The sequence below is a fragment of the Macaca nemestrina genome, chromosome 9 (genome assembly GCF_043159975.1).
Source record: "Macaca nemestrina isolate mMacNem1 chromosome 9, mMacNem.hap1, whole genome shotgun sequence".
Lineage (NCBI taxonomy): Eukaryota > Metazoa > Chordata > Mammalia > Primates > Cercopithecidae > Macaca > Macaca nemestrina.
The window spans coordinates 35,115,777-35,142,716 of record NC_092133.1 but is presented as its reverse complement, the minus strand read 5'-3'; the positions used below and the strand labels follow the sequence as shown (position 1 = coordinate 35,142,716).

Genomic DNA, 26,940 nt, shown 5'->3' with positions numbered 1-26,940 from the left:
AAGAGAGAAGAAACAAAGTACACTTCCAGCTTTGGGGTGAAGGTTCCAGGTATAGAGACAATAAAACCTTACTTGGAAGGCCAGGCACCGTGGCTCACACTTATAATCCCAGCACTTTGGGAGGCCAAGGCGGGTGGATTGCCTGAGCTCAAGAGTTCAAGACAAGCCTGGGCAACATGGTGAAACCTTTGTCTCTACCAAAAACACAAAAATTAGCCAGTTGTGGTGGCATGTACCTGTGATCCCGGCTACCAGGGAAGCTGAGGTGGAAGGATTGCTTGGCCTGGGAGGCTGAGGTTCAGTGAGCTGAGATCCCGGCACTGCACTCCAACCTGGGTGACAAAGTGAGACCCATCTCAAAAACAAAAACAAAACAAAAAAAAAACCCCGGGTGCGGTGGCTCATGCCTGTAATCCCAGCACTTTGGGAGGCCGAGGCGGGTGGATCACGAGGTCAGGAGAGCGAAACCATCCTGGCTAACATGGTGAAACCCCGTCTCTACTGAAAATACAAAAAAATTAGCTGGGTGTGGTGGCGGGCGCCTATAGTCCCAGCTACTCAGGAGGCTAAGGCAGGAGAATGGTGTGAACCCAGGAGGTGGAGCTTGCAGTGACCTGAGATTGCGCCACTGCACTCTAGCCTGGGCGACAGAGCGAGACTCTGTCTCAAAAAAAAAAAATTTAAAAAACGTGAAACCTAACTTGGCCCATCTCTGAAATGATTTGAGGAACTTGCAAGAAAGTCATTTGCTAGTGCGCCCTAGTTTGTACTTTGGACCCTAATTCCCAAGAACCCTCCTCCCCACCCACCAGGGACTTCAGGAACAGTCAAAGCAACATTTCAGCAATCAAAGTTTGGGGATCCTGGTCTAGTCTCCTAGCTCTCATGTCCCCAGGGAAGGCCAGTGCTTAGTACACCTTGGGTTGTGGTGAGAGAGACTCTCCTCTTGGAGGCCCTAACAACTGGGTCCAGACTGCTTTAGCCAATGAGAAGTCTATCCAGTGGTTCAAATCTCAGGGAATCCATGATCCAGCAACACCTCTAGCATATACTCAGTGAAGGCAATATCTGGCAAGAGCTTTGTAAAAGAGAATCGGGGGAAAAAAACAGGGAAATGACTTAAAGCCTACTAAATGAAACAGGGAGGATGAAACTGTAGAAGTTCATATTTTCCAAAAATGACTGCAAAAACACTTCTGGTCTTATATGCTTTTCCAGAGTATTGCTACTCCCCCGTCGAAAGGAGGAGTTAATTTCTTTTCACCTTGAAGCTTGGTGGGTCTTGGCGACTCCTTCAATGAATAGGATATGGCTAATGTGATGCCGTGTGACTTCTGAGGTTAGGTTAGGAAAAGTGATACAGCATCCCCTGTCAGAGATAGGAGTGAACAAGTCTTCTGATGGTCCCAGATACTAACCTTTCAGTAATCCCAGCCTTTAGGTCTTTTAGCTCAGGCTTCAGGCATCATGGAGCAGAGACAAACCCTTCCCTCTGTACTCTTTGAGAATTCCTGACCCATACAATCCTTTGGCTTCATAAATGGCTGTTTTATGCTACTAAGTTTTGGGGTAATTTGTTGCACAGCAAGAGATATTCAGAATAGGAACCCTGGCTTGAGGGGTTCTCTTTGGGCACGTTCTCTTTGCAACTGCCAAAAGGTAAGTCCAGATCCTGCTGTGAAGCCTAGCCCTCCCCTGCCAGGTGCTTTCTGCATATAGTCCTCTCTCAGGGGTCCCACTGTTCCTCCCTGTGACAGCACTTCCCCTTCCCCTTCTAAGTCCGTTAGGCTTGTTTTTAAAGATCTGAATACCAATTGGGCACAGGGTTTTAGCTCTTTTTCTGAAGTTTCTTGGGCCCAGATAAATCAGGAGGTAAGTTATTTCAGTTTTCAAACTGGTTCATATGGTGAAGGCATATGCAGTGGGGGAGGGTAACGGGAAGTGGGGATAAAGGAAAGAACCTAACTTCCAACACCTTTGTCTTAGTTCTGACCTACAGCCACTTGTTGTACTTAAATAATAACATGAGTGCAGTTAGAACCTTCACTCTCAGTGCCTTGATAGAACTGAATCATTTTACTTCCAACAACAACCCTCTGATCAAACTCAAAACGGGAAAAGCCAAAACTATAGGAACTTGACTATCTTGTATACTATTGTAATATAAACATTTAGAACAGTGTCTAGATATAGTAAGCACTCAATAAACATTGATTGAATGAAGCAATAAACAAATGAATTAATGACAGAAAATTCTTCCCTCCTTCTAGAGGGCAATATGTAATATCAGATTAGCATAACGTGCTTAGAAGACTACAGTATTCAATAGGTTAACATTCTATTACATTAGGTAATATGTTTTCAATCTGCTGAAAGTAAGTGTTAAAACTTACTTTACCTTGAGGGCAGAGACCATGTCTTATACCTCTTTGTATCCCCAGCATCTGACACTTTGCCTTAGGTACTCGCTAAATGCTCAGTGAATATTTTTCACTAAATGAATATCAAACAGGGACTGGTAGAAATATTTCAAATCATTTAGTTCTCCTAGGCTTTGCCTAGTGAAAGGCAGTGACAGATAAGGGTGCTGGCCAATGCACCTGCTCCCTGGAGGGATCAGATTGGGATGTAGTAGTTCAGAAGTTCTGAGGCTTCTCAGCCTATCCAACTCTTGAGAACAAGAGAATTCCAGATGCTGTTTATAATCTGAGTATGACATTGGGATGAATACAAAAAAGGTGAAGCCTTCCACTTCAGCTGTCAAAATGTTCTTTGATTTCTTCAAATAGGATTTCCTTTCAGAGCTATAAATGAGCTATTCATTTGTCTGTTTATTAATTCATCTTGTATTTATTGAGAGCCTGCTTATTACAAATTTTTTCCAAAGATTTGTTTAATTCGCTCAAGAAATAGCAGACTATTCAAAGGGTCCCCATTCCCTGGAAAAGAACCTTCACTGGGCAACCAAAGATAATAATATGTTGTAGAGGCCCATGACAATTGTAGATGTAAGATCTTCACAATTTAGAATTAACTAATACAGGATTTCAAAATGTGATCCATAATTGGCATTATGGAAAATCACTTGACAGATTATTAAAAATAGAGACCTCTGGAAGCCACTCCAGCCATATTAAATCAGAACCTCAGGAGTGAAATTAGAAACTTTAGTGAGCACCACTGGTGATTTTGATCGTCCTCAAGTCTGAGAATCACTGACCAAAGGTGTGCTGACAGCACCTACATGCAATTGCTTAATATACTATAGCTTTCCTCTCAACTTTACAAAATTAAGATCTTACTTGGCTAATTCTAAGACACCTAGGAACAGTGTAAATATGGCTTAGAATTGCCAGTGCCCCAGACTGGAATTTCACTGAATGAATATAATCATTTTCTCCCTTAAGTAACCTAAAATAAACCCCTCCAAAAAAGAAAATATCAGGTAAATCTATTCTTCCCTTACGAAACTCACAGTTTAGAAGCAATTAAAATAGAGATGCTTTAGGTCAGGCACAGTGGCTTACTTACACCTGTAATCCCAACACTTTGGGCGGCTGAGGCAGGTGGATCACTCAAGGTCAGGAATTCGAGACCAGCTTGGCCAGCATGGTGAAACCACATTTCTACTAAAAATATAAAAATTGGCTGGGCGTGGCAGCTTGTGCCTGTAGTCCAGCTCCTTGGGAGGCTGAGGCAGGTAAATTGCTTGAACCCAGGAGGCAGAGGTTGCAGTGAGCTGAGATCATGCCGCTGCACTCCAGCCTGGGCAACAGAGCAAGACTCCATTTCAAAAAAAAAATTAATTAAAAACAATAGAGATGCTTTAAACCTTGATATGGCACACACAGACCCTTTTCAATTTGAAAAACAACAAATGACAGGCAACAATTGTGATGGGGGGCTTGTGACCATGCCCATCTGGACTGTACTATTTTCCTATTTTTCTACCCTGGTTCCCACAGTGCTGAGGCCCAGCTGGGACTTTGTGTCTTTTTCCTTGCCTTACCCCCAGACTTGCTCCTTTTCTTCCCAGGATACTTTTACTCACTTTCTGAATCTTCCTAATCTGGTCAGAGAGTGTGTCTAACAGGCGAGTTTTCAGGAAGTCCATCACCTTGACCACCCGGCCATCAATGTAGCAACTGGAATGAAAATAAAATAAGAATCAGATAAAATCTCAAGCAAAGGACTATAAATACATTTTTCTAGCCGGAGGTCTCTGTTGCCTGAGGAAACAAACCAGGGTTCCACCTGGGCTCTCACATTCTAAAAGGTTTTGACCCTGGGTACTTTTCAAACAAATAATAACCTTTTTATCTTCTCCATTTCCACCGCTATTTGTGGGCTAATACTGTTATTTTTTTCAGCTTTTGTCACATGAAACCCTATTGCTTACTTGACGGAATTGATGGAAATTCCATAATACAAATTGGGTAATGAGGAAAAGCTTACTTTTTTTTCCCTTGGGGAAATAATTTAACACCCATCCCATGCCCATCGCTAATCCCACCTTAAAGTAATAAAGGTATGTGAGAGGTTTGAAATAATACTCAATCATTTTAATAAGTTTTTTCATACCTTTAAATAAGAAAATAAATACCAAAGCAAAAATCTGACTTAGTGTAGTGCATGAGTCTCCAGCTCATTCCTGTGGGCGAACACTCTGTAGTCAACCTGCTACCAAAATATGCTGTGGTTGCCTACTACCCCCAGAATGAATGAACAAAGGAATGAATGATGTACAAAGGTGGAAGAGCCCTCTCCTAAAATAGTAACAACTTGATACTCATCGGCTTTTGTTTTTGTTTGGTTTTTCTTAGCTTAAATGAAACATTAAGTTGTGTTGACACTATGTTGTAAATATTTGACCAAAACAGGCCCATCCAGCTTTGTGGAGATATCCTTTGTGAGACTCTTTTCTGAAGACTAAGCTAAGGCTGACCCAGGGTTAGGTGACCTTTGTTACCTCAGACCTTCCCTTACCCCCATCTTGGCAAAGTTCTGAATTCCATCAATTTCTAAATGCTTGTGATTCCTGGGTGCCTTTTCCAATCCACTAAGTTATCCTTGGTTGCTGGCTAATGATAAATTATTTCACTTTTAAGAAGCAGTCACCTATCACTACATATTATAGAACTATGTGAAAATTATTTTCAATGTCAACTCGCTATACCAACATGTGATGTATTGGAATGGTTAATTTTTAAATGTTTGTTTTATTGTAAGGCAGGTGCTTTCGTTGAGGTAAGGGTAGTGATCTACCCACTCAGCCTTCCTTTTGGCCTCACTTACCACTTCCCGACATTTCCACAGAATCCAGTGCTTAAACCATTGGAATGTTGGAGCAAATTTGGGTTTTAGCCAGAAATATCTGAGTTCAAATTCCAGATGGGGTATTTACTAACTATATGATCTTGGGTAAGTTACGTAGTCTCTATGGGCCTCAGTTTTTTTATTCTTAAATGGGGGATAATATATCTTCTCCTCAGGCTTAATTGAGAATTAATGAGATAACAAACGTAAAGTTCCTGGCATACAGTAGGGACTGAACAACTTTTAGTTCTTTCTAATTGTCAGCTCACAAAGATGGGATTATAAACAATAGGAGACTGATTAATTAAGTTATGTGTAAATATAGAATACTATGACAGTGGAATTTCTGAGCCAGGGGATACATGTAATTGAAAATTTTTGGTGGTTACTTATATCAGGAAATAAAATAATAACATGTCCTTTGCCTCATCCCTTGTATAGATGCCAGACTCAGATCCAATAAACATTTATTATGTGCAACACATAGCGCTGGGCATATCCATGTCCATTATCCTATCTCGTAACCTGCTCATAGTAGTACTTCTTAATTAGCACCTCTGATTTTTGAAAAAAGATCAGATACATGGCATACTACATGGAAGCCAGGCATATTGTGACAGAGTAGTGTTAAGATTGAAAATAATTTAAGCACTGCTAATCTAACACATATTTGAGGAACATGAATACTTGCTACTATATTATATGGTGACCAGGAATATAACAAGTAATGCATTGTAATTATTCTTTTATTATTTAATCAAATATATTATAGTTTCCTCTTTTCTCAGTTAGTTCCCCAGTAACTATATTAAACATCAATATTTATAATTTTTGTTAGCAACACAGATAGTTTAATACTTATTGAGATAAAAATTCCAGATGTAATTTTTCAGTATGTAGGATTTCCTGCGAAGAACCTCTCTAGCCTACCCCAATCTGTGGCCCATGGTTGAGGGTCCCTTCACTCCTTTCCTCCTTCCTTTTCTCAAGTACCCAGAACCCGGAGTTACAAAATCTTGGTTCGGTCCCTTCTTTAAAGTGGGTTTCAAAAAATCCAAATCTATAGTATTTTCACAGGGTTAGTGTACTGATCACATAAGGAAAAATGCTGGGCATGGGACCTGGCATATAAAAGCTATTAAATAACCAGATCTACCCTGTTCAGATTACTTAACGGCCCAAGGCAGCAGAAACTTACACTGAAAGGCCATGGATGGGATGCGCAGGGGGAGCATCCCTCTGGAGGAGAGCATGCTACCCGCTGTAGAACTTGGAGTGAGGAAAGTGTAGAGCAGCAAGAACAGACTCTGGATTCCCAGCAGGTGTGAGGCAGAGGCAGGGATGGAGATGGCTGTGATATGTTGTAAAAATTTGGAGTTTGAAAAGACCTTAGTGGTCAGCTGGCCTAAAGCATGTAAGCTTGATACAATATCCCTTAGAAGTGATTTTCTAGTTCTGCTTGAACATATCCAGGGAACGGAATTCACTGTCATACACTACTAGGACTGTTTCACTGCATCACAGCTCTAATTGATGAAAAGCTCTTCTGACATGGTGCTGAAATCTGATCCCTGTTACCTCCTCTCAATGGCTAGCATTCTATCTTCTTGAACCCAGAAATAGTCCAATTGCTCCTTCATCTGATACATGGGAGATGAAATCCAGTAACCTTGGCTTAAGCTTTTTAGCCTATTCTTGTCCCCAGTTTTAACCTTACAAGCTGGATCCAATCATTCTCAGGTGGTCTTGGGCTATTCCCATGGGCTGTGAATTGGATTGGAGCAGGAGGAGATACAGGCATGGAAACCAATAAACAAAGTTATCTTATCTCAATAGTGCTGGCAAGAAATGATCTGGGTCTAAATAAGGGAGAGAACAAGAAAATTGAAAGCGAGCAGCCATGAAGGAAGAAGAGGGTAAAAGAGAGGAAGGGAGTCACTGATGACCATGAACATATAAGAGAGATTGCCTTGGAGAACACTGTTGCCAAAGAAATGTAGGTTAGTCATATGGGAATACAGTTTGTTAAGAGAGATGAAAGATACTGTCTGACATATCAAAAGTGTACAGAATATCAAGAAAGAACTACATACCAGGTAGCTGGAGATACGAGAAAGAGGTACAGAGAAAAGTTGAGATAAGAAATGTTGACGTGGGGGTCTTTTTCAGGTTATAAGTAATGGACAAAGCCATGGCTGCAGATGAGCTCTTCAGGAGAATAAGGGAAATTAAAAGAGATGTCAGAGACCCTTTAAAATGCTTCTAAAATATGGCCCTGGGCATTGCCTCTACCTTTGACCCAGCTAAGGACCCCTTCCTCCTCTAGCCTGATGATCACAGCATCTTTTTAATAACTTCAGTCTGAGTCCAATTCACATTTGAATGTCAAAGGAATCCTCACATTATACTGAGAAGTTTCAGCAACGTTCATCTGCAACCTTAAACCCACATTTATATTGTACTATGGAAATATGAACTTTGGTCACCCAGAATTCAGCATCGCTTTTAAGAGAGGGGATCATTTAACCATAGGGTATGGCCAGACGTGGTGGCTCAAGCCTGTAATCCCAGCACTTTGGGAGGCCAAGGCGGGCGGATCATGAGGTCAGGAGCTCAAGATCATCCTGACTAACACAGTGAAACCCCGTCTCTACTAAAAATACAAAACATTAGCCAGGCATGGTGGCTGGCGCCTGTAGTCCCAGCTACTTGGGAGGCTGAGGCAGGAGAATGGCATGAACCTGGGAGGCGAAGCTTGCAGTGAGCCGAGATCGCGCCACTGCACTCCAGCCTGGGCAACAAAGCAAGACTCTGTCTCATAACAAAACAAAAACAAACAAACAAACAAAACCCATAGGGTATGAATTTATCAATACCTAAACCTTTTTCTTGGATATTCTTGGACAACTAACTTACTGCACTTACCCATTGTAAATGTGAAGCTTCTAAGAAAACATTCAGCATCAGCAATTTGTGGCTATTTGAAAGCTTCTTCCCAGTTACAGAGCTTTGGTTCTCTGATGGTAGTTGCATGTGGTGATAGGTCCAATCTAAATATATCATTTATATTTGGGCATGAAGGAGGTGGAGTAGTCTGTGGTGACCATTTTGTAAGAATAAATTGCTAAAAATGGTGATAACGGTGATTTCTTTTTTTCTTTTCTTCTCTCTCTCTTTTTTTTTAAACCTAGCAGAATGGTCTAGAATCACCTAGACTGACACTTTTAGGTAAATCATAGTCATCCTTCAAGCTCTCTTGAAATTCAGCATCACTTAAGATCATACCACAAGTGGCCGAGCTGTTCCACTAAAAACCAAAGCCAAAAAAGGCTGTGCAGAAATAACCTTTCTGAGAACTATCACAAAGGCAATGAAGTTGAAACTTTCGTATTAATACATGGTCAAGAGGTCTGTATCGCCCAATGCCAGCAATTCATTCCTGCCTCTAGATTGGCAGCTCACATCAAGCATGTATCCAGGGAAGTGGCAAAGATAGCAGACTATACAAAGTAAAAGGAACCACTTACCAATGCATTCACCAACTCCCCTGTCCCCCTTAATTTTACATTTTAGTTCCAGCACAATACTCTTCATCTTATTTCATTTAGTGTTGCCCTTTATTTTTATTATAAAAGAACTAAATGCTCATTGTAGATGAATTAGAGAATGAACATGAACAAAATAGAAATAGGAAAATGGAAAATCATCTACAGTATAAGCACAACACCTAAAGAGGCTCATTGCAACATTTTGCTGCATACTCTTCCAGTTTTTCATAGTAAATAAACATAAAATTTCCCATAATTAGTTTTTCAATAAACCTGTATTCCAGATCCTATTCAACTAGCATTTAAACTTAAAATTGCTCCAAATGAGACATCCAAGCCCATCTCACGGGGATACTGTCAGAATGATTAGAGACTCCCAATCAAAGCATCTTACTCTTATTTTAATTTCATTTTGGCCATTTAGAGGTCCTCTGCCAGGGGCAGAGCTCACCTCCTTCCTGTCTCTGTCAGCCAAGTTTTAACCCCATTCCCATCCCACTGACCCCCTTCCTCAGGCCGCTAGATTCAGTCTTCAGGATTGTACTACAATTAGCCACTTATGCCCATTAGGCTCTTGAAACATTTAATGAGGAGAGTTTGTTGGCTCCAGGGGCAGCTGGTTTTGTTTACCTGGCCCTTTACTTTAAAAGGAAAAACCTTTGCCCTTTATTATCTGACCCCTTCTTTTATTTCAGGTAATTGCATTAGTGCGGGCTTCCCAATGCTCAGGAATTTCCGGACTTATTTTGCTCCCTGCTGGTTTCAAGGAGGAGGGGCAGTCTGCTCAGAATTCTAACACCCAGCCTGCTGACTGGGCAGGTAATTCCAGAAAATCGGGGCCTCCCTACTGAAGGGGAAGAAGCTTGGATAATCATTAGAAAAACCCTGTTGACCTATAAAACCTAGTCTGCCACCTCGAAGCAAACACTGGAAAAAGGCTGCTTTGAGTATTTAGGCTTTATAAATTGCACTTGCCCCTCCTCCAGAGGCCCTCAGCCTGGGCTCCTGCTGAGCACTTGGCATCAAGCTTTTCTTCTGAGGCTACATTAGTTTTCAACTTCTTTGCAATGGGTCAGCCTTCCTATCTGTGTTTCAGAACTGCTTTGGGCAGGAAAGCTTAGATGAAATGAACACTGTTACAAAAAAAGTCAACCTTCCTATCCTGTGTTTCAGAACTGCTTTGGGCAGGAAAGCTTAGATGAAATGAACGCTGTTACAAAGAAAGGTTCTACAGAATACAGATGTTTCTTTGGCTTTCTTAAACCAGTTCAAATAATTCCATACGGGAATCATCTAACCTACTAAAGGGACATAGTTCAGTAAGAAAGAGTTTGTACTCTGGAAAAATGGTATAGAAAAATAGTACAGGTAAAGGTCAGAGTTGTAAGCAATACTAAAGGCAAATAATGTCTTTAATGAAAGAATGAGTGCCTGTAAGATTTAACCCACAATGAGCCAACCGAAGCTCAAATGCTATGCCAATGGCTCCATTTTCTTCATCTTCTTGCTCTCCTAACTTTTTGCACACTTTGGGTCCTGCGCCTCAAGCCCAGACCCTTTTCCCCATATATCCAGAGTTGTATGTGGAGAGGCACTGAGTGTGGGCAGAGACTCAAATCATCTTGATCCCAGCGGTGTTAAGGAGAGGTGTACAGGAAGCTGGGAAAGGAAAGGGGTAGGGAAATCATACACAGCTCCAGCCATTGGAGTGGGCTCTGGGGAGGGACCTCTGAAAATGTTCAGAATAGTAGCAGGTGACGGCACTAGAATTGTGGGCAGAAGTGGATCCATGTGCTTTTGGTCTGAAACTTACACAAGGGCCCTCTTTAAGAAGAGGAAATCAAAAGTACAAAACGAGGCTGGGCACAGTGGCTCATGCCTGTGGTCTTAGCACTTTGGGAGACCAAAGTGGAAGGATTTCCTGAGGCCAAGAATTTGAAACCAGCCTGGGCAACATAGCGAGACCCTCATCTCTACAAAAAACAAAAAAATTAGCTGGGCGTAGTGGCACAGGAGGATCACTTGAGCCACAGAATTCGAGGTTACAGTGAGCTATTATGGCACCAGTACTCCAGCTTGGGTGACAGAACAAGACTCTCTTAAAAAAAAAAAAGTTAAAAAGCATTTTTTAAACTACAAAACACATAATACGTACAAAAGTAAATATTTATATCGAATGACAAATCACAGCAAACTCCCAGAAACTTAGAGAATCGAATTCCTTTCTTCTGAGACTACTTCAGGCAATTTACCAGAAATGTTTACATAATGCTTCCTCATAGCAATCTGCCTCCATCCCCTTACTACCTAGAACATCCTACAACTCTCAGCACTCATAGGAATCCGTGCAAGAGAGGGGTCTGAAGCTTAATTCATTAGCATCATGGTAATTTAAATTGTGAGGCATCAATAACAGGAATGATAGGGTCTAAGTTGCCAGAACCCAACCGTCTATGTGCAGTATTTTAAAAAATTCAGTGTTTGCAGCACTATTCACAATAGCAAAGACTTGGTATCAACCCAAATGTCCATCAGTGACAGACTGGATTAAGAAAATGTGGCACATATACACCATGGAATACTATGCAGCCATAAAAAAGGACGAGTTTGTGTCCTTTGTAGGGACATGGATGCAGCTGGAAACCATCATTCTTAGCAAACTATCACAAGAACAGAAAACCAAACACCACATGTTCTCACTCATAGGTGGGAATTGAACAATGAGATCACTTGGACACAGGAAGGGGAACATCACACACTGGGGCCTATTATGGGGGTGGGGGAGGGATAGCATTAGGAGATATACCTAATGTAAATGACGAGTTAATGGGTGCAGCACACCAACATGGCACATGTATACATATGTAACAAACCTGCATGTTGTGCACATGTACCCTAGAAGTTAAAGTATAACAACAACAACAACAACAAAATTCAGTGTTTGTAAATTGGGGGTTGCTTATACTGTTACCATATTCTTTCCCTGGCCTCTTTTCATGTAATTGTCATTGTGGCAGGATAGCACAACTCAACTATAATTGAGTTAGTATATTACTAACTAGGAGAAAATAGAAAGGTGAAAGAGGAAGGGAGGAGTCTTACATATATTAAGTTCCTTCTTATTTGCTATTTTACATGTAGTGTCATTTAATCTTCATGAACACTCTCTATTTTGCAGATTAGAAACTACAGCTCACATGGTATTAGTAAGTAGGAAACCAGAGATCATATAGGCACTAAGTAACAGATAACAAAAACTTTTCCTTCTGTACTTTGATCTGCCAAGTATCCCAACAATACAGCACCATGCTTACTTCATTGGTCCTGTAGTCAAGTAAAATTGTTTTTCAACTGCCTTTAGTCTTGCCTACTTCAACCAAATTTAAACAATATTGAACTAAATGCAAATTTCTCAAGAAAACAAAACAATTACAACAAAACCAACCCCAAACAATAACAAAAGCAAAAACCGGAGTAGATAAGTAAAAGCGTGGAGGTGGTAAAATTACCCTTTTCTTTGTGAAAAAGTTTTTCAAAGTGTTTTAGTAATTGTTATATAAAGAAAAGGGGGCTCCATGGTCAAATAAGTTTAGGAAATGCTGGGTTAAAACCAAATTAAGTAGTACTTCCTGTTTCAGCCATGATAGAATTGAACGGCAACCAATTCAGGCTGTGATTCTTGAGAGACGGTAGGGCACATGAGGCGAACTTCAGATCCCATTCACCTGAGCTTGCTCCTTGGGACAGGGTAAAGACAGTTTACTAATTACCAAAAATTTGAGCTTTCCTTCCATAGTGCTGAGCTGTTGCCAAGAAGCAGCTGCCCAGCCAGAACCTACATTTTTGCCCTCTTACATGGTAGAGGCAGGGGAATGCCAAAACAATGTGAGCAGAAATAATATGTCACTTCAGGGCTAAAGCAGATGTAGGTGTTTTTCACTTTCGAGCAGAAATTAAGAAGCCATGTCTTCTTTGTAGTGTCTGTCCCCATTGCCAGCTGAATGGAAAAGTCTCTGAGGAAAAGCCACAAAATGGTAACTACCTGGGTCCTGGAATGGCCACATGCGAGGCCATCCCCGAGGTACATCAGCATTGGACTGTCACGTTAGTGAGAAACAAACTTCTACTGCCAGGCCACTGAGATGTGGGGATTTAATTGTTAAAACAATTTGTGTTATATTAACTAATATATGGGTATTCATTACAACAAAACACCTTTATACCAATCAATCTGTTCGGCCAACAGTTCATAATAAAAGAGGTTTTCCTTTGAGAAGAAATTCTCTTTGTATGAAAATTAAAAAGATTATCCTGGAGAACTTACTTACAATTCTAGTTTGAATTGACTGAGTGTCTATCAGTGATTGGCTGAATAATAACTTTCATTCTAATCCCATGCAAGAACAGTTGATGAGAGGAGATATTATTCTTATATTTCTATATTTAGACATACTGAGCCTGGTGTAAAAACACAGTGACCAAGGTGATTACTAATGACCAAAAAGGACATGGAATCTAGAATGTTGGAAGGGAGGCCAGTTAATAAAGGTCACATATCAGTAGGTGGCAGCCTTTTGACTACATAGAATATTCTCCATTAGGCTTCTAGATACCTTAGTTTTCACTCAGGGACAGCCAGTAGTTTGAGGTAGATTTATTGAGACATTCTCATTATTTTGTATCTCACTGAGGACATGAAATCACATGTCCTAACTTGCATGCATCACAAAAGCTAGAGGTTAAACTCTAGCCTGCATGATGTTTCTTATGTCCAGACAACCCAACACACACATCAAACTGCTTTTCTACCTACACTCACCAATACCTTGTATATTTTAGTTCCTGTACCTAACTTTTACAACCAGCAAACTCAATGTCATAGAGCTATACCTTCTCAAAGGATGCTCACTGTGAAGAATATCACATTGAAAGGAAATCTTACCTCACTATGATTCTTTTCATGACAATTTCCACTTCTTTGTTTAAAAAGAAAAGCTAGTTCTCACCATATAAAGCCTTTAAAGGGATTATTTACCATGAAGATATATGTATGTGCATACAAGCCTGTGTGTAGATATGTGTTAACAGAAACAGAAAGAGATTGAGAGGGAGAGACAATCAGTTCTGTATGATGCAAATCACATCAGGACCAGGAAATAAAATTTAAGTTCCTTGAACTAGTGCTCAGAATATATAATATTTGAAACGGATAGATAACTCAGTTAAATTTATTCAGCTAATAGGAATTCTAATGTCATAATTGTAAGGTAAAATTTCACATGTCCCTCCATAACAGAATGCTTCTTTACCATCCTTTCTTTTAAAAGATTTCAAGGAATTTTAAGAAATGGTGCTCTAAAACATTCTATTTTTTTCCCTCCAATCTCCTACAAATTCACTGTGGTTATCTAACCAAAAAGAGTCTGAGAATTAGCGAAATATCAGCATATTATCTTCTTCTCTGTGATTGAGGAAAGTTTGCTTTGAACACAAAGAGAAAGCAAGCTGACTGCTATCATTTTGAAGTGATGTTAAGTAGGAGGGTAGATCCCCTTTAAAGAACTAGTTCCTTTTTTTTTTTTTTTTCTTGAGATGGAGTCTCGCTCTGTCACCCAGGCTGGAGTGCAGTGGTGTGATTTTGGTTCACTGCAACCTCCACCTACTGGGTTCAAGCAATTCTCTGCCTCAGCCTCCCAAGTAGCTGGGATTACAGGCACCTGCAACCACGCCTGGCTAAGTTTTGCATTTTTAGTAGAGACAGGTTTCACCATGTTGGTCAGGCTGTTCTCAAACTCCTGACCTCAGGTGATCCACCTGCCTTGGCTTCCCAAAGTGCTGGGATTACACATGTGAGCTACCATGCCCAGCCAAAAATAGTTCCATTTTAAAAAGTTAATTAAAGACAGAAATAAAAAGCAATTGCTCCTTGAAAGAAACAATGATAGTTAACTTTCTAAATTAAGATCCAAAAGGGTAAAATTTAATTTAATATATTCTCATCACATATTTTAGACAATTAAAGTAGAAGCAAGTATATACATAGAATGAAAGGAAAATAGGGAATAGGAAGGTAAGAGCCAGATGAGGAAGGAAACACCACCAACATAGTGCATTGGGGATCTTTTGGTTCCCCCAAGCCAACTCATCTTCTCTGCCTCTGTTCTTTACATCTGGTGTATCCTACTAACCCTCATCATTCAGCAACCAGTCCCACATACACCCTTTCAGCCATCTGCTTTTTCATCACCAAGTCCATAAAGTGACCTCCCATGATTCACCAGCTTTATACCACCACCTGTCCAATCCTACCTCGGTTAGTGAAACACAACAGAGCAGCTTTTACCCCCTGCCCATTCCCAATCTCCCACTATCTAGCACCTACTCCAAATCCCCTGAGTTCTGTCACTTGAGTGGCAAACCAAGCCTCAATCTCCACTTTCATTCTCCAGGCAGTGCAACTCTTCTTGGCAAAACTACAAGGTCTACATGACTGGTTTTTGGAGACCTTCATCTGTTCAGCCTTCTCCACACAAAGCCTAGGCTTAATTAAATGGTATCTTGGCTAAAATGTGACCTGGACTCTCTCTCTCTCTTACCCAGTGGTTCTTAATCCTGACTGAATTTGCATTAACTAAGATAATAATTATTCAAACAAAATTTTTACTTACTAGATAGCAATCTGGACAAGGAGCTAGGAGACTCGGGTTTTCCAATCATTAGTCTTGTCACCTTAAGCAAGTCACTTAGATTCTTTTGTCTTCTTTCATCTACCTAGGTTTTTAAGCGTAGATCAAGGATGACTAATAACTAATTGTATTCTATCAGTTTTCGCCTCACATATTTTGACACACTGTTGTTAGGTGCATACATGTTTAGGATAATTCTTGGAGAATTAATCTATACATCATTATGTAATGGTGCTCTTTATTCATGATAATTGTCCTTGTTCTGAGGTCTGCTTTGTCTGAAAATAGCTGCTTCAGCCATCCTTTGATCTGTGTGTGCATGCTGTACTTCTCTCTCTCTCTTTACTTTTAACCTATCTGAGTCTTTATGTTTAAATTGGGTTTATTGTAGACAACATATGGTTAAGTTTGTTTTTATATCCTTCCTGACAATCTTCGTCTTTTTTTTTTTTTTTTTTGAGACGGAGTCTCGCTGTGTCTCCCAGGCTGGAGTGCAGTGGCGTGATCTCGGCTCACTGCAAGCTCCGCCTCCCGGGTTCACGCCATTCTCCCGCCTCAGCCTCCCGAGTAGCTGAGACTACAGGCGCCCGCCACCACGCCCGGCTAGTTTTTTGTATTTTTAGTAGAGACGGGGTTTCACCGTGTTAGCCAGGATAGTCTCGATCTCCTGACCTCGTGATCCACCCGCCTCGGCCTCCCAAAGTGCTGGGATTACAGGCTTGAGCCACCGCGCCCGGCCAATCTTCGTCTTTTAATTGGTACATTTAGACTATTCACATTTACAATGATGATTAATATAGCTGAGATTAATATCTATTATGCTCTGTTTTCTATTCCTTGTATCTGTTATTTTTTAATCTCTTCTGTTTCTGTTTTCTCTGGTTTTAATTGAGCATTTTATATAATTACATTTTATCTCCTCTCTTAGCATACTATTATACTTCTTTCTAAAAAGTTTTATGTGGTTGCCCTAGAGTTTCCAATATACATTTTTAATGAATCTAAGTGTGTCTTCAAATAACCCTGTACTGCTTCATATGCAGTACAAGTAATATAGAGTATCCTAAATTTATCCCACCCTTCATTTCTATCATTCATTTCCCTTATATATATGTTATAATAACCCAGTACATTGTGGCTATTATTACTTTAAACATTTATCTTTTAGACAAACTAAAATAAGGAAAATAAAATTTTTATTTTATCTTCATTTATTCCTTCCCTGACACTCTTCCTTTCTTTATGTAGACTTGCAATTCTGACCTATATCACATTCCTTCTACCTGAAAAGCTTCTATCAATCTCTGATGCAGGGAAAGTCTGCTGGTGATAAATTCCCTCAGTTTTTGTTTGTTTGAGAAAGTCTTTATTTCTCCTTCACTCTTCATGGATAATTTTGCTGGACACAGAACTCTAGGTTGGTGAGATTTTTTCTTTCAACATTTTAATGATTTCACTCCACTATTTTCATGCTTGCATTGTTTCTTATGATACTTCAGATCCTTGTTCATATTGCTTCATATGAATGCACTTCATTGCCTTGTTCCTGTTTAGGTAAGGTATTGTTTTCCTATTGTTTTTCAAGATTTTCTCTTTTTTCTTTGGTTCTCAGCAGTTTGAATATAATATGTCTGGCTGTAGTTTTCCTGGAATTTATCCTGCTTGGTGTTCCCTGAGCTTCCTGGATCTGTGGTCTTATATCTGTCATTAATTCCAGAAAGTTCTCCGCCATTATTACTTCAACACTTGAATTACTTAAAGCCATTATTATTTCATTATTCTTCTGCTCTGTTTTCTCCTTCTTCTCCTTCTGCTATTCTAATTATGTGTATGTTACACATTTTGAAATTGTTCCACATTTCTTGGCTATTCTGTTGTTTTCATTCTTTTACCTTTCTGAATTTCAGTTTGGGCAATTTCTATTGACCTATACTCAAGCTCACCAATTCTTTCATCAGCTGTATCCAGTCTACTGATGAGCCTACTAAAGGCATTCTTCATTTTTGTGACAATGTTTTTCATTTCTATCATTTCCTTTTGATTCCTTTGTAGAGTTTCTATCTCTCTACTTATATTAATGATCTATTTTTGCATGTTGTCTACTACCATTAGAGCACTTAATGTATTAATCATAAATTCTCCATTTAGTAATTCTAATAACTGTCATATATAAGACTGGTTCTGATACTTTGTTCAGACTATGTTTTTTCTTGCTTTTGGCTTACTTTGTAATTTTTTGTTGTTGAAAACTGACATGCTGAATTAGGTAATAGGAACTGAGGAAAAAGACCTTTGGTGTGAGGTTTTGGGCGAGGAGCTGGACTGTGTTGCTATATCTGTAGATGTCAGAGGCTTCAAATTCCTCTAGTATCCTTGTTTATGCTTCTTTTCTTGACTTTAGGCTTTCCTAATTACTCCTCTTCAGAGAGAATTTGTGTCTGGTGAACTCTATCAGCTGTATTCACAGTTACTATGCTGCTGGTGTGGCAGTAAGTTGTGGGAGAAGGCAAGTGTTCTGTAACTTTATGGTTAAATCTCAGTCTTTTAGTGGACCTGTGTCTCTGAGCTATGATCTTCACCTTTTTTCCCCCAGTAGTATAGCTTTCCCTCTCTATGTAAGACAGAAAGGCTAGAGGGGGTTAGAGTGGGGGGAATGCCCTTTCCCATCTGGGATAAGGCTTGGAGAGTTGGCTTTTTAAATGGAAAATGCTATGGTCATATTTCACAATGATTTACTCTCTCTCCCTGACAGAGTTACTAGGAAATCTTTTTGGATCCCACAAAAGTGTGGAGCCAAAGACTGCAGCTCCCAGGTTTCTATACTCAAATTAGTTCACACAAAGACTCCAGCAATTCATCGGAGTTACCACTTAAGTGTTGACACCAGCTTATGGCTTCAGCAGTTTCTGCTCTTATTAAGCAAATTTTGGTGGTAACTGTGGATTCACCTGTCTCTCCAGATTTCAGGGTGGTGTTTGCTCTGCAACATCAATTCTCTGATGCATTCAAGAAAAGTCATTGATTGTCAGTTTGTTCAGCTTTTGCTTGTATGAAATTTCAGCTTTTTCAGCTTTTTCTTGTACAAATAGGAAGTAACAACTTCCTATTTTCATGTTTGAGCTGAAACCAGAAGTCCACTAATGGAATTCTCATCATGTATGTCAACACTGATCTTTTGCAGTTATGCTGGGAAATACCCTTAATCTCCACTTTGTATTGTCAATTAGTAAGGAATAAAGGTGCATGTGACACACATGTATCATTTTGACCAAGATGATTTCTAAGACCCTTTCCAGATCCAAGACTCAAGCTCTCCTCTTTGACACAGAGTGAAATGATACCATAGGGTGTCCCCTCAACACATATGAAGATCCTATATTTCAGTCAGTGAAATTGCATTGTATAGAATGTTGTCCAACAGATGTGAACAGGATAAAATGTAACATGTGAGAAAGGCAAAACAAAATGACTTTCCTAAAGGTTTCACATTAGTTTCCTATTTGAGTTTGATTTTTCTTTTTTTTTTTTAAATTGAGATGGAGTCTCGCTCTGTCGCCTAGGCTGGAGTGCAATAGTGCAATCTCAGCTCACTGCAACCGCCACCTCCCAGGTTTAAGCGATTCTCCTTCCTCAGCCTCCCGAGTAGCTGGGACTATAGGCGTGTCCCATCATGCCTAGCTAATGTTTTGTAATTTTAGTATGGATGGGGTTTCACTGTGTTAGCCAGGATGGTCTCAATCTCCTGAACTCATGATCTGCTCGCCTCAGCCTCCCAAAGTGCTGGGATTACAGGTGTGAGCCACCATGCCCAGCCTTGAGTTTGATTTTCTACACCTTCATTTATACATGAGATTGATGAATCATTGTTGTTTTGCACTGTTCCTATGCATGCCTCTTCCTTAATGTGGGTTATGCTTCTATGCCTTTGAGAGAATAAGATAGACAAAGAGTATTATATTATACCAGATATCAGCATCCATGTCATCACATAATAGACTTTTTTATGAGGACCCACCATAAGAATTTGCATCAAGGCTTAGTATCAGGAAAGTGATGTTTTTCATGAAAACTTACTTTAATTTCTTACTTACAGACACTAGATTTTGTCTTCCACTTTGCTTTGGCCACTATGAAAGACAGAGTCAAACTTATACCCCATCTCTCACAAGAGAATAGAATCAGCTGATGGGCATTTTTTTTTTGAGATGGAGTTTCGCTCTTGTTGCCCAGTCTGGAGTGTAGTAGCCCAATCTCGGCTCACTGCAACCTCCATCTCCCGGTTTCAAGTGATTCTCCCGTCTTGGCCTCCTGAGCAGCTGGGATTATAGGCACCTGCCACCACATTGGCTAATTTTTGGTATTTTTGGTAGAGATATGGTTTCACCATATTGGTCAGGCTAGTCTCAAACTCCTGACCTCAAATGATCCACCTACCTTGGCCTCCTAAAATGCTGGGATTACAGGCATGAGCCACCATGCCTGGCCTGATGGGCATTTTTTACAGTACTAATCTTTCTCATCATTTTATTGCTACTCTAACCCTATTTTCCATTTACTCTTCCTTCCTGTTTAAAAAAAAATAATTTTGCATTGGATAGCAAAGTGACCAGAAGAAAGGTTGAGAGAAGTTGTGCCAAAAAAAAAAAAAGCATTCAATAATTCACTAACTGTATACCTAGCCTTTATTTATACAAAGCAAAGCAAAGACCTTCAGTTTTGTATCCTGCTTATGTTCCTTCCCTCTTTCCTCCAAAATCCTTTTTTTGTGTGTGCGTTTTTTTTCCTTGTTTTGTTACCACTCTGTTACCCAGGCTGGAGTGCAATGGTATGGTCTTGACTCACTGCAAACTCCACCTCCTGGTTCATGCGATTCTTGTGCTTCAACGCCCCCTGCCCCAGTAGCTGGGATTATAGGATCACGCCACCATGCCCAGCTAATTTTTGTATTTTTAGTAGAGATGGGGTTTTACCATGTTGGCCGACTGGTCTTGAACTCTTGACTGTAAATAATCTGCTCGCCTCGGCCTCCCAGAGTGCTGGGATTACAGGTGTGAGCCACTGTGCCCAGCCCCAAATCCATTTTTTATATTATAAGATATTTGGGAAAGATTCAGTAAGCTCTGTGCTTTTATTAAGTTTAAAAATACTCTTTGTCAGATAAAATATTGTATTTGGTATAATACAGTTTAAGGTTGAATCACAAAGACATTAACCTTTAGTCTGCTGTAAATAGATTTCCCTTTCTGATAATTCTTAGACATGTTTATGTTTTCCTGGGGCTGGAATTGACCATCTTAAGTGGCATCAATACTTGGCAAGGTTGAAAAATTAATATAATCAGGACTACCTGGTATTTTTAGGACATATTTTCCCAAAGATCACAGAGTACTTCGCAGATAACAAACTTAAGGGATTTTTTGGGAATGAGAACAGACAAAGTTTTGGTTTTTCTCTTCTTTCATAATGAAGAAGAAAGTCCAGGACTTCACTGCAGGGCACATTCCATCTCACAGTATATATGATTTGGGGGTTGGGAGGATCAGAAAAGTGGAGGCAGTTGTGGTTTCTTTTGTATGTACCTTGATTGATACTGGCAGAGTTGGTTTTTTTTTTTTTTTTTTTTTTTTTTTTTTAATTGAGATAAAAGCCACATAACATAAAATTAACCATTTTAAAGTGCAATTTAGTGACACTTAGTACATTCACAAAGTTGTACAACCATCATCATTATCTAGTTCCAAAATATTTTCATTACCCTAAAAGGAAATCCTATATCCATTAAGCAATCATTCACCATTTCCTACCTCCCTAGAGAACCTGGAAACTACTAATCTTTTTTTTTTTTTTTTTTTACCTCTATGCATTTTTTACCTCTACCTATTCTTGATATTTCATATACATTCATCCCTCAGTATATGTGGGGGATTGGTTCCAGGACCTCCATGTTACCAAAATCCACACATAGTCAAGTCTTGCAGTCAGCCCTGCTGACCGTGTGTAAACAAAAAAGTCAGGCCTCTGTATACTCAGATTCTGCATCCCAGGAATGCTGATTTTCCATCCACATTTGGTTGAAAAAAAAATCCATGTATAAGTAAACCCGACCATTTCAAACTGCATTGTTCAAGAGTCAACTATAAATGGAATCCTACAGTATGTTGTCCTTTATGACTGACTTCTTTCACTTAATGTTTTTGAAGTTCGTTCACATTGTACCATGTATCAGTATTTCATTTCTTTTTTATGGCAGAATAACATTCAATGGTATTGATATATTTTATTTATTCATTCATCTGTTGATGCACATTTGGGCTGATTCTACCTTTAACCTCTTGTGAGTACTGCTGTATGAACATTCGTGTACATATATTTGTTTGAATGCTTGTTTTCAATTCTTTGGAGCATACAGACCTATGAGTGAAATCACTGGGTAACAGTAACAGTAGGAGGGTCCTACGGATGGAAATCACTCTCTCACTGCAGAAGAGTCAGTAAAGAGTCTCCTTTGAACAAATTTCCACATGAAAAATTAGAAAGATAAAGAAAACAAACAAAGACATCTGGGTTAGAGTGAAATTGAAATTACACAGGACAATGGGTCCACTTAGAGAAGCAGAAAGGAAAGCTGATAATAGATGCAAAGAGTATTAGCATTTTTCTCCCTAGGAGACTTGGTGTGGCTAACTTCACTGAGTACTTGTGAGGCATTAATGAACTAAGAATGGGAAAAGTTGAACTATTTTTTCAATTAAACTTCGGTTGCAGCATCATTAAAACTAAGCTGTTCTGCCTGCTACTGATTTCATTCTTGGCTACCAGGCTGGTTATTTGTTGTCCGAATGAAGAGAGAAAGTGCTGCTGGGGGGGCGCAGATCAAACAGAAGTACATATGAGGGGAAGGAATAGTCATGTGTTAACGAGTAAGAGGCAGCTGATCCCTGAGGGGTTCTCAGCACAATCTTCTCATTGCAAATTTATTTTCTAAATTTGTTAACACTGTGAGTGCAGAATTGTACAAATGCCTGGGATTTCTTTTTTCCCTTTTCCAGTTGCGTTGGATGGTTTTATTACTTTAGAACTGGAAGGGACTACATGATCATAAAGTTCTCACCTATAGATGTAGAAACTGAGACCTAGAGAGGTGAAATTGTGGTCCAAGGGCATACAACTTATTATTGGAGCTCCTTTCCATGCCTCTGAAAATAGTTATAAGTTCTACTTTTAAAATTAGCCACTATTAAAAATGCAGATTTTAAAAGGTGCCCCTGGCACGCCATAGCCTCTCTTGGCCATGGAAACATCTTGACAAAGGGTTGACAAGGGAGCCCATTTGAACAGCGAGGCAATTCTTGGCACCAGCTGTGTCTCTGCACTTTGGCTTTCCCATAACGGCCCTTATACACTCAGGATGAAGTTTCAGTTTGAAGATGACCTTCATCTTTCCTTTCCTCCTGTTTCCTTTATGAGGGATGGCGGTAGAACCAGAGACCTTGCAACAATGCTACCATATGGTCATGGCATTGGGTGCCCCTTGAGCAATTTTCTCTTCACGATGAATCCCTGTCTTTCATCTACACGGAACCCACTGTGTTTGCCAAGTACTTTTTCATCTACACTCTCAGTGAACCTAAAAACCTTCCTAGTCAGGTTCCATTATCCCAATTTTCAAGAGAAGAAATTTAAAATGTAAAGAGGGAGTAGGCCAAATTGACACCAGAGGCCAGGACACATCTCAGGACACCCACCTTGAATCTGGAGTGCTAGCCATTCTTTAGCCCTGACACAGCCTTCCTCCCCGGGTGTATGAGCCTGTCTGGCATAGAATAACCTGCACTAAGGCTCCCCTGGGAATCACAAGCTCAATGCAGGCTGAGAAATTGGAGAGACTGGTGAAGGGAGTGGGAAATAATTATCTCCTTCAAAGGATACATAAGAAAAGTCACTGGAAGCAGCATGATAAAACTTGGACTAATGAAGTCTCAAAGGATTCTGGTCTTGGAGAAGAAAATATAGTTTGTTGGTTTCCAAATCCCTGTTGCATCAGAATCACTTAGGATTGCTTTTAGTTTATTTAATTTTAGTTCCTAAGTAGCTAATACATGTACAAGGCTCAGAAATCAAAAGGAACAAAAAGTATATGGAAAAAAGTCTCCTCCCATCTCTATGTCCTAGTGACCTTATTTCCCTCCTTGGAGGCAACAAATGCTATCAGTTTCTTTTATATAAGTGACTTGAAGCACATATAAGCAGAATATATATTTCCCCAAACATATTTTTATACAAAAGGTAATATTCTATGCACACTGTTCTTAATTTTCCTTTTTTCACCTAAACAATACATCTTTAATTGTTTCATATCAGTCCACAAATAGCTTCCTCTTTCCCTTTTTAATCTGAATTAGTATTCTATTACATGCCTGTACCATAATTTTTATCTAGTCAAGTTCCTATTACTAAACATTAAGTTGTTTTAATTTTTTTTTGCTATTATAAACAAAGGTGAAATAAATGACCTTGTGCAATGAATGTCCAAGAGAACTCAGTTTAAGTCTAAACTCTTACACTATGCAACTGTGTGGCCTTGTGCAAGTCAGTTAGGACTTTGGCCTTTTCAAAATGGAAGGAATCATCTTTTTGTTTATTTGTTTTACTGAGACAGAGTCCTGCTCTGTCGCCAGGCTGGAGTGCAGTGGTGTGATCTTGGCTCACTGCAACCTCTGCCTCTCGGGTTCACGCGATTCCCCTGCCTCAGCCTCCCGAGTAACTGGGACTACAGCGTGTGCCAACACGCCCAGCTAATTTTTTGTATTTTAGTAGAGACGGGGTTTCACCATGTTGGCCAGGATGGTCTCAATCTCCTGACCTTGTGATCCGCCCCCCTTGGCCTCCCAAAGTGCCGGGATTATAGACGTGAGCCACCGCGCCCGGCCAAAATGGAAGGAATCTTAACGACCATTTGTTGTAGCATTTTTCCAAAGCATGTTCATGGAACTCTCATCTCAAAGGGTGCCCCCCTGGAAACTGACAGTACACATTAGATTGAGAAGACCACAGTGAACATACATGAATTAATCCAGGGTTTCACACATATATTTAATAATACTATGAAGTCATAAAAAAGAATGAGATTATGCCCTTTACAGGAACATGGATGGAGCTGGAGGCCATCATTCTTAGCAAACTAACACAGGAACAGAAAACCAAACAATGCATGTTTTTACTTATAAATGGGAGCTAAATGATGAGACCACATAGACACAAAGAGGGGGAACAGACACTGGGATATACTTGAGGGTGGAGGATGGGAGGAGGCAGAGGATTAGAAAAAATAGCCATTGAATACTAGGCTTAGTACCTGGGTGATAAAATAATCTGTACAACAAACCCTTGTGACACGAGTTTACCTAATAACAAACCTGCACATGTACCACTGAACCTAAAATTAAAGTTTAAAAAAAAAGACTTTTTTTTTTTTTCAGGAATCTGTAATTGTCATGCTGTAGAATTTTCCTTAGAATGCACTTTGAGAAAACAACATCTAGTATAGTCCAACCTCCTCTTATTTTACAGCTAGGAACTCATAGAAGTTTTGGATGTTCAGCATCTAACACATGCTTGAATAGTATAGCTCAATAAATATGGCTTGACTTACATTAAACAGAGATCTATTTAGGGAGATAATACAAGCCTATATAATAAATTTAGAAAGATTTAAAGTACAATAAAGAACAATTTGATGAGACCAAGATAGGACATGATAGGACCACAAGAGTGGTCCTATTTCTAAGAAATAGATGAAGGTCATTTAATATTTATAGGGGAAGTAAGACTTAGCATGGGTCACAAAGGATGAACAGACTCAAGGGCAGGGGTATGAGGGCTAGCCATTCCATGAAAACACAAAGCATGTTCTGGGCATAATGAAAATCAGTTTGAGTAGGCCCCCAGTCTTCACCAATCTTCCTTTAGTTCCCTCATTCAACAATTATTATCAAGCATCTGTTATGTGCCAGGCACTGTTCTAGGTACTGGGGATAGAGCAGTGAATAAGAGACCATGCCTCTGCTCTCATGGAACTTATATTCTAGAAGGGTAAAAAAACCTAATAAGGGACTCATATTGAGGATAAGTGCTATAAGGAAAAAAAAAATAGGGCTAGAGGGTTCTAGGGCTGATGAGAAGTGGCTAGTATGTGCCATTCTCACAGAGAGGAAACAAAGTAGTGAGTAAATAGTGACTCTCCAAGTGGCAATTTTAAGAAACCATGTTGGGATCCAACAAGGGAGCAAGGGGACACAGGAAGAACAGAGAAGACTGAAGCTGGGGAGAAACCCACCCTGGACTGGTGCAGAGCCAGGAGATGCTCCCTAATATGAGGAAAGAATGAGAAAGTAAGAATCACCAGGTGATCACACTTCCCACAGGGGCCTGTGTAATCTTGGGAATGGGAGAACTCGCCTTACCCCATGGGCCTCTAGACTGACACAGAGAGCCACCCAGGTTTTTGTAGAGGTACCATTCAAGACCACAGGGAGCCCCATGGGCCTTGGATCCTTGAGCAGCCTGGCACCAGCTACCATAACACCAGTAGTAGTCACAGTCACAGTGCCAGGGAAGAGTCAGACTGCTCCATTCCTCTTTGCCAGACAAAGCTCGGCTCCCACTTCCAGCACAGTGGCCTTGCCCTTGTCTGAACACTGTGGGTAGGCTCAGTTCTGTGTTCCCTGGGGAAAAGGTGAATTGGCTGACTTCACCCACCCCTGCTGCTTCTAGTAGGGTGGGACTCACTGACTTGGGCTTCCAGTGCAGCAACCCTGCCACTGCTTGAACTCTGCTGGTGGGTACAGCTCTTGTGTTACCCTGGTAGGTACCCAGATGGCAGACCAGATGATTTCACCCATCTCTGCTGCTCTTAGCCAGGCAAAACTGGCTTGGGCTTTCAGTGCAGTGGCTGAGACCCTGCTTAAACTCTGCCAGTGGGTACAACTGTGTTACCCTGGTAAACACCCAGATGGTGGACTGGGTGATTCCACCCACCCCCACTGCCCAAGTAGGGGAAGAGCCCCCACTCTCAGAACACTGAATGGGGTGAGATGCCTGGGTTTGTGTGCTGGCAGGCAAACAGGGCATACCTCCTTCTGCAGCGCCAGTCCGAGAAGGGTGTAGCCTGTTTGCCAGCCAGGGACTCTGCTTGAGGCAGCCCCATGGCTCAGAACACCTGGCAAAGGAAACGTGGGCACAGTACCACTGATCAGAGGGGGCTCTTCCAAGGCCCAGGAGTGCACCTGGTAAAGGGATCACCTCTCTCACCCACTATCACAGAGCACTACTGACAATGCACCGAAAGGCAAAAGAGCCTGGTGTATAAGGGCTTATCTAACGGCCATCAC

The 26,940-nt window shown here is 40.4% G+C and overlaps 1 protein-coding gene across 9 annotated transcripts in view; it reads right to left on the bottom strand.

Moving 5' to 3' along the window:
• LOC105478425 (heparanase 2 (inactive)) overlaps positions 1-26,940 on the bottom strand; it is an 870,370-nt gene that overhangs the window by 173,809 nt on the left and 669,621 nt on the right. For all 9 annotated transcript variants that reach the window (XM_071069334.1, XM_071069329.1, XM_071069335.1 and 6 more), the window contains one exon: positions 4,052-4,145. In XM_071069334.1, coding sequence (XP_070925435.1) covers positions 4,052-4,145 — 94 coding nt within the window. The remainder of the gene's footprint in view (positions 1-4,051; positions 4,146-26,940) is intronic.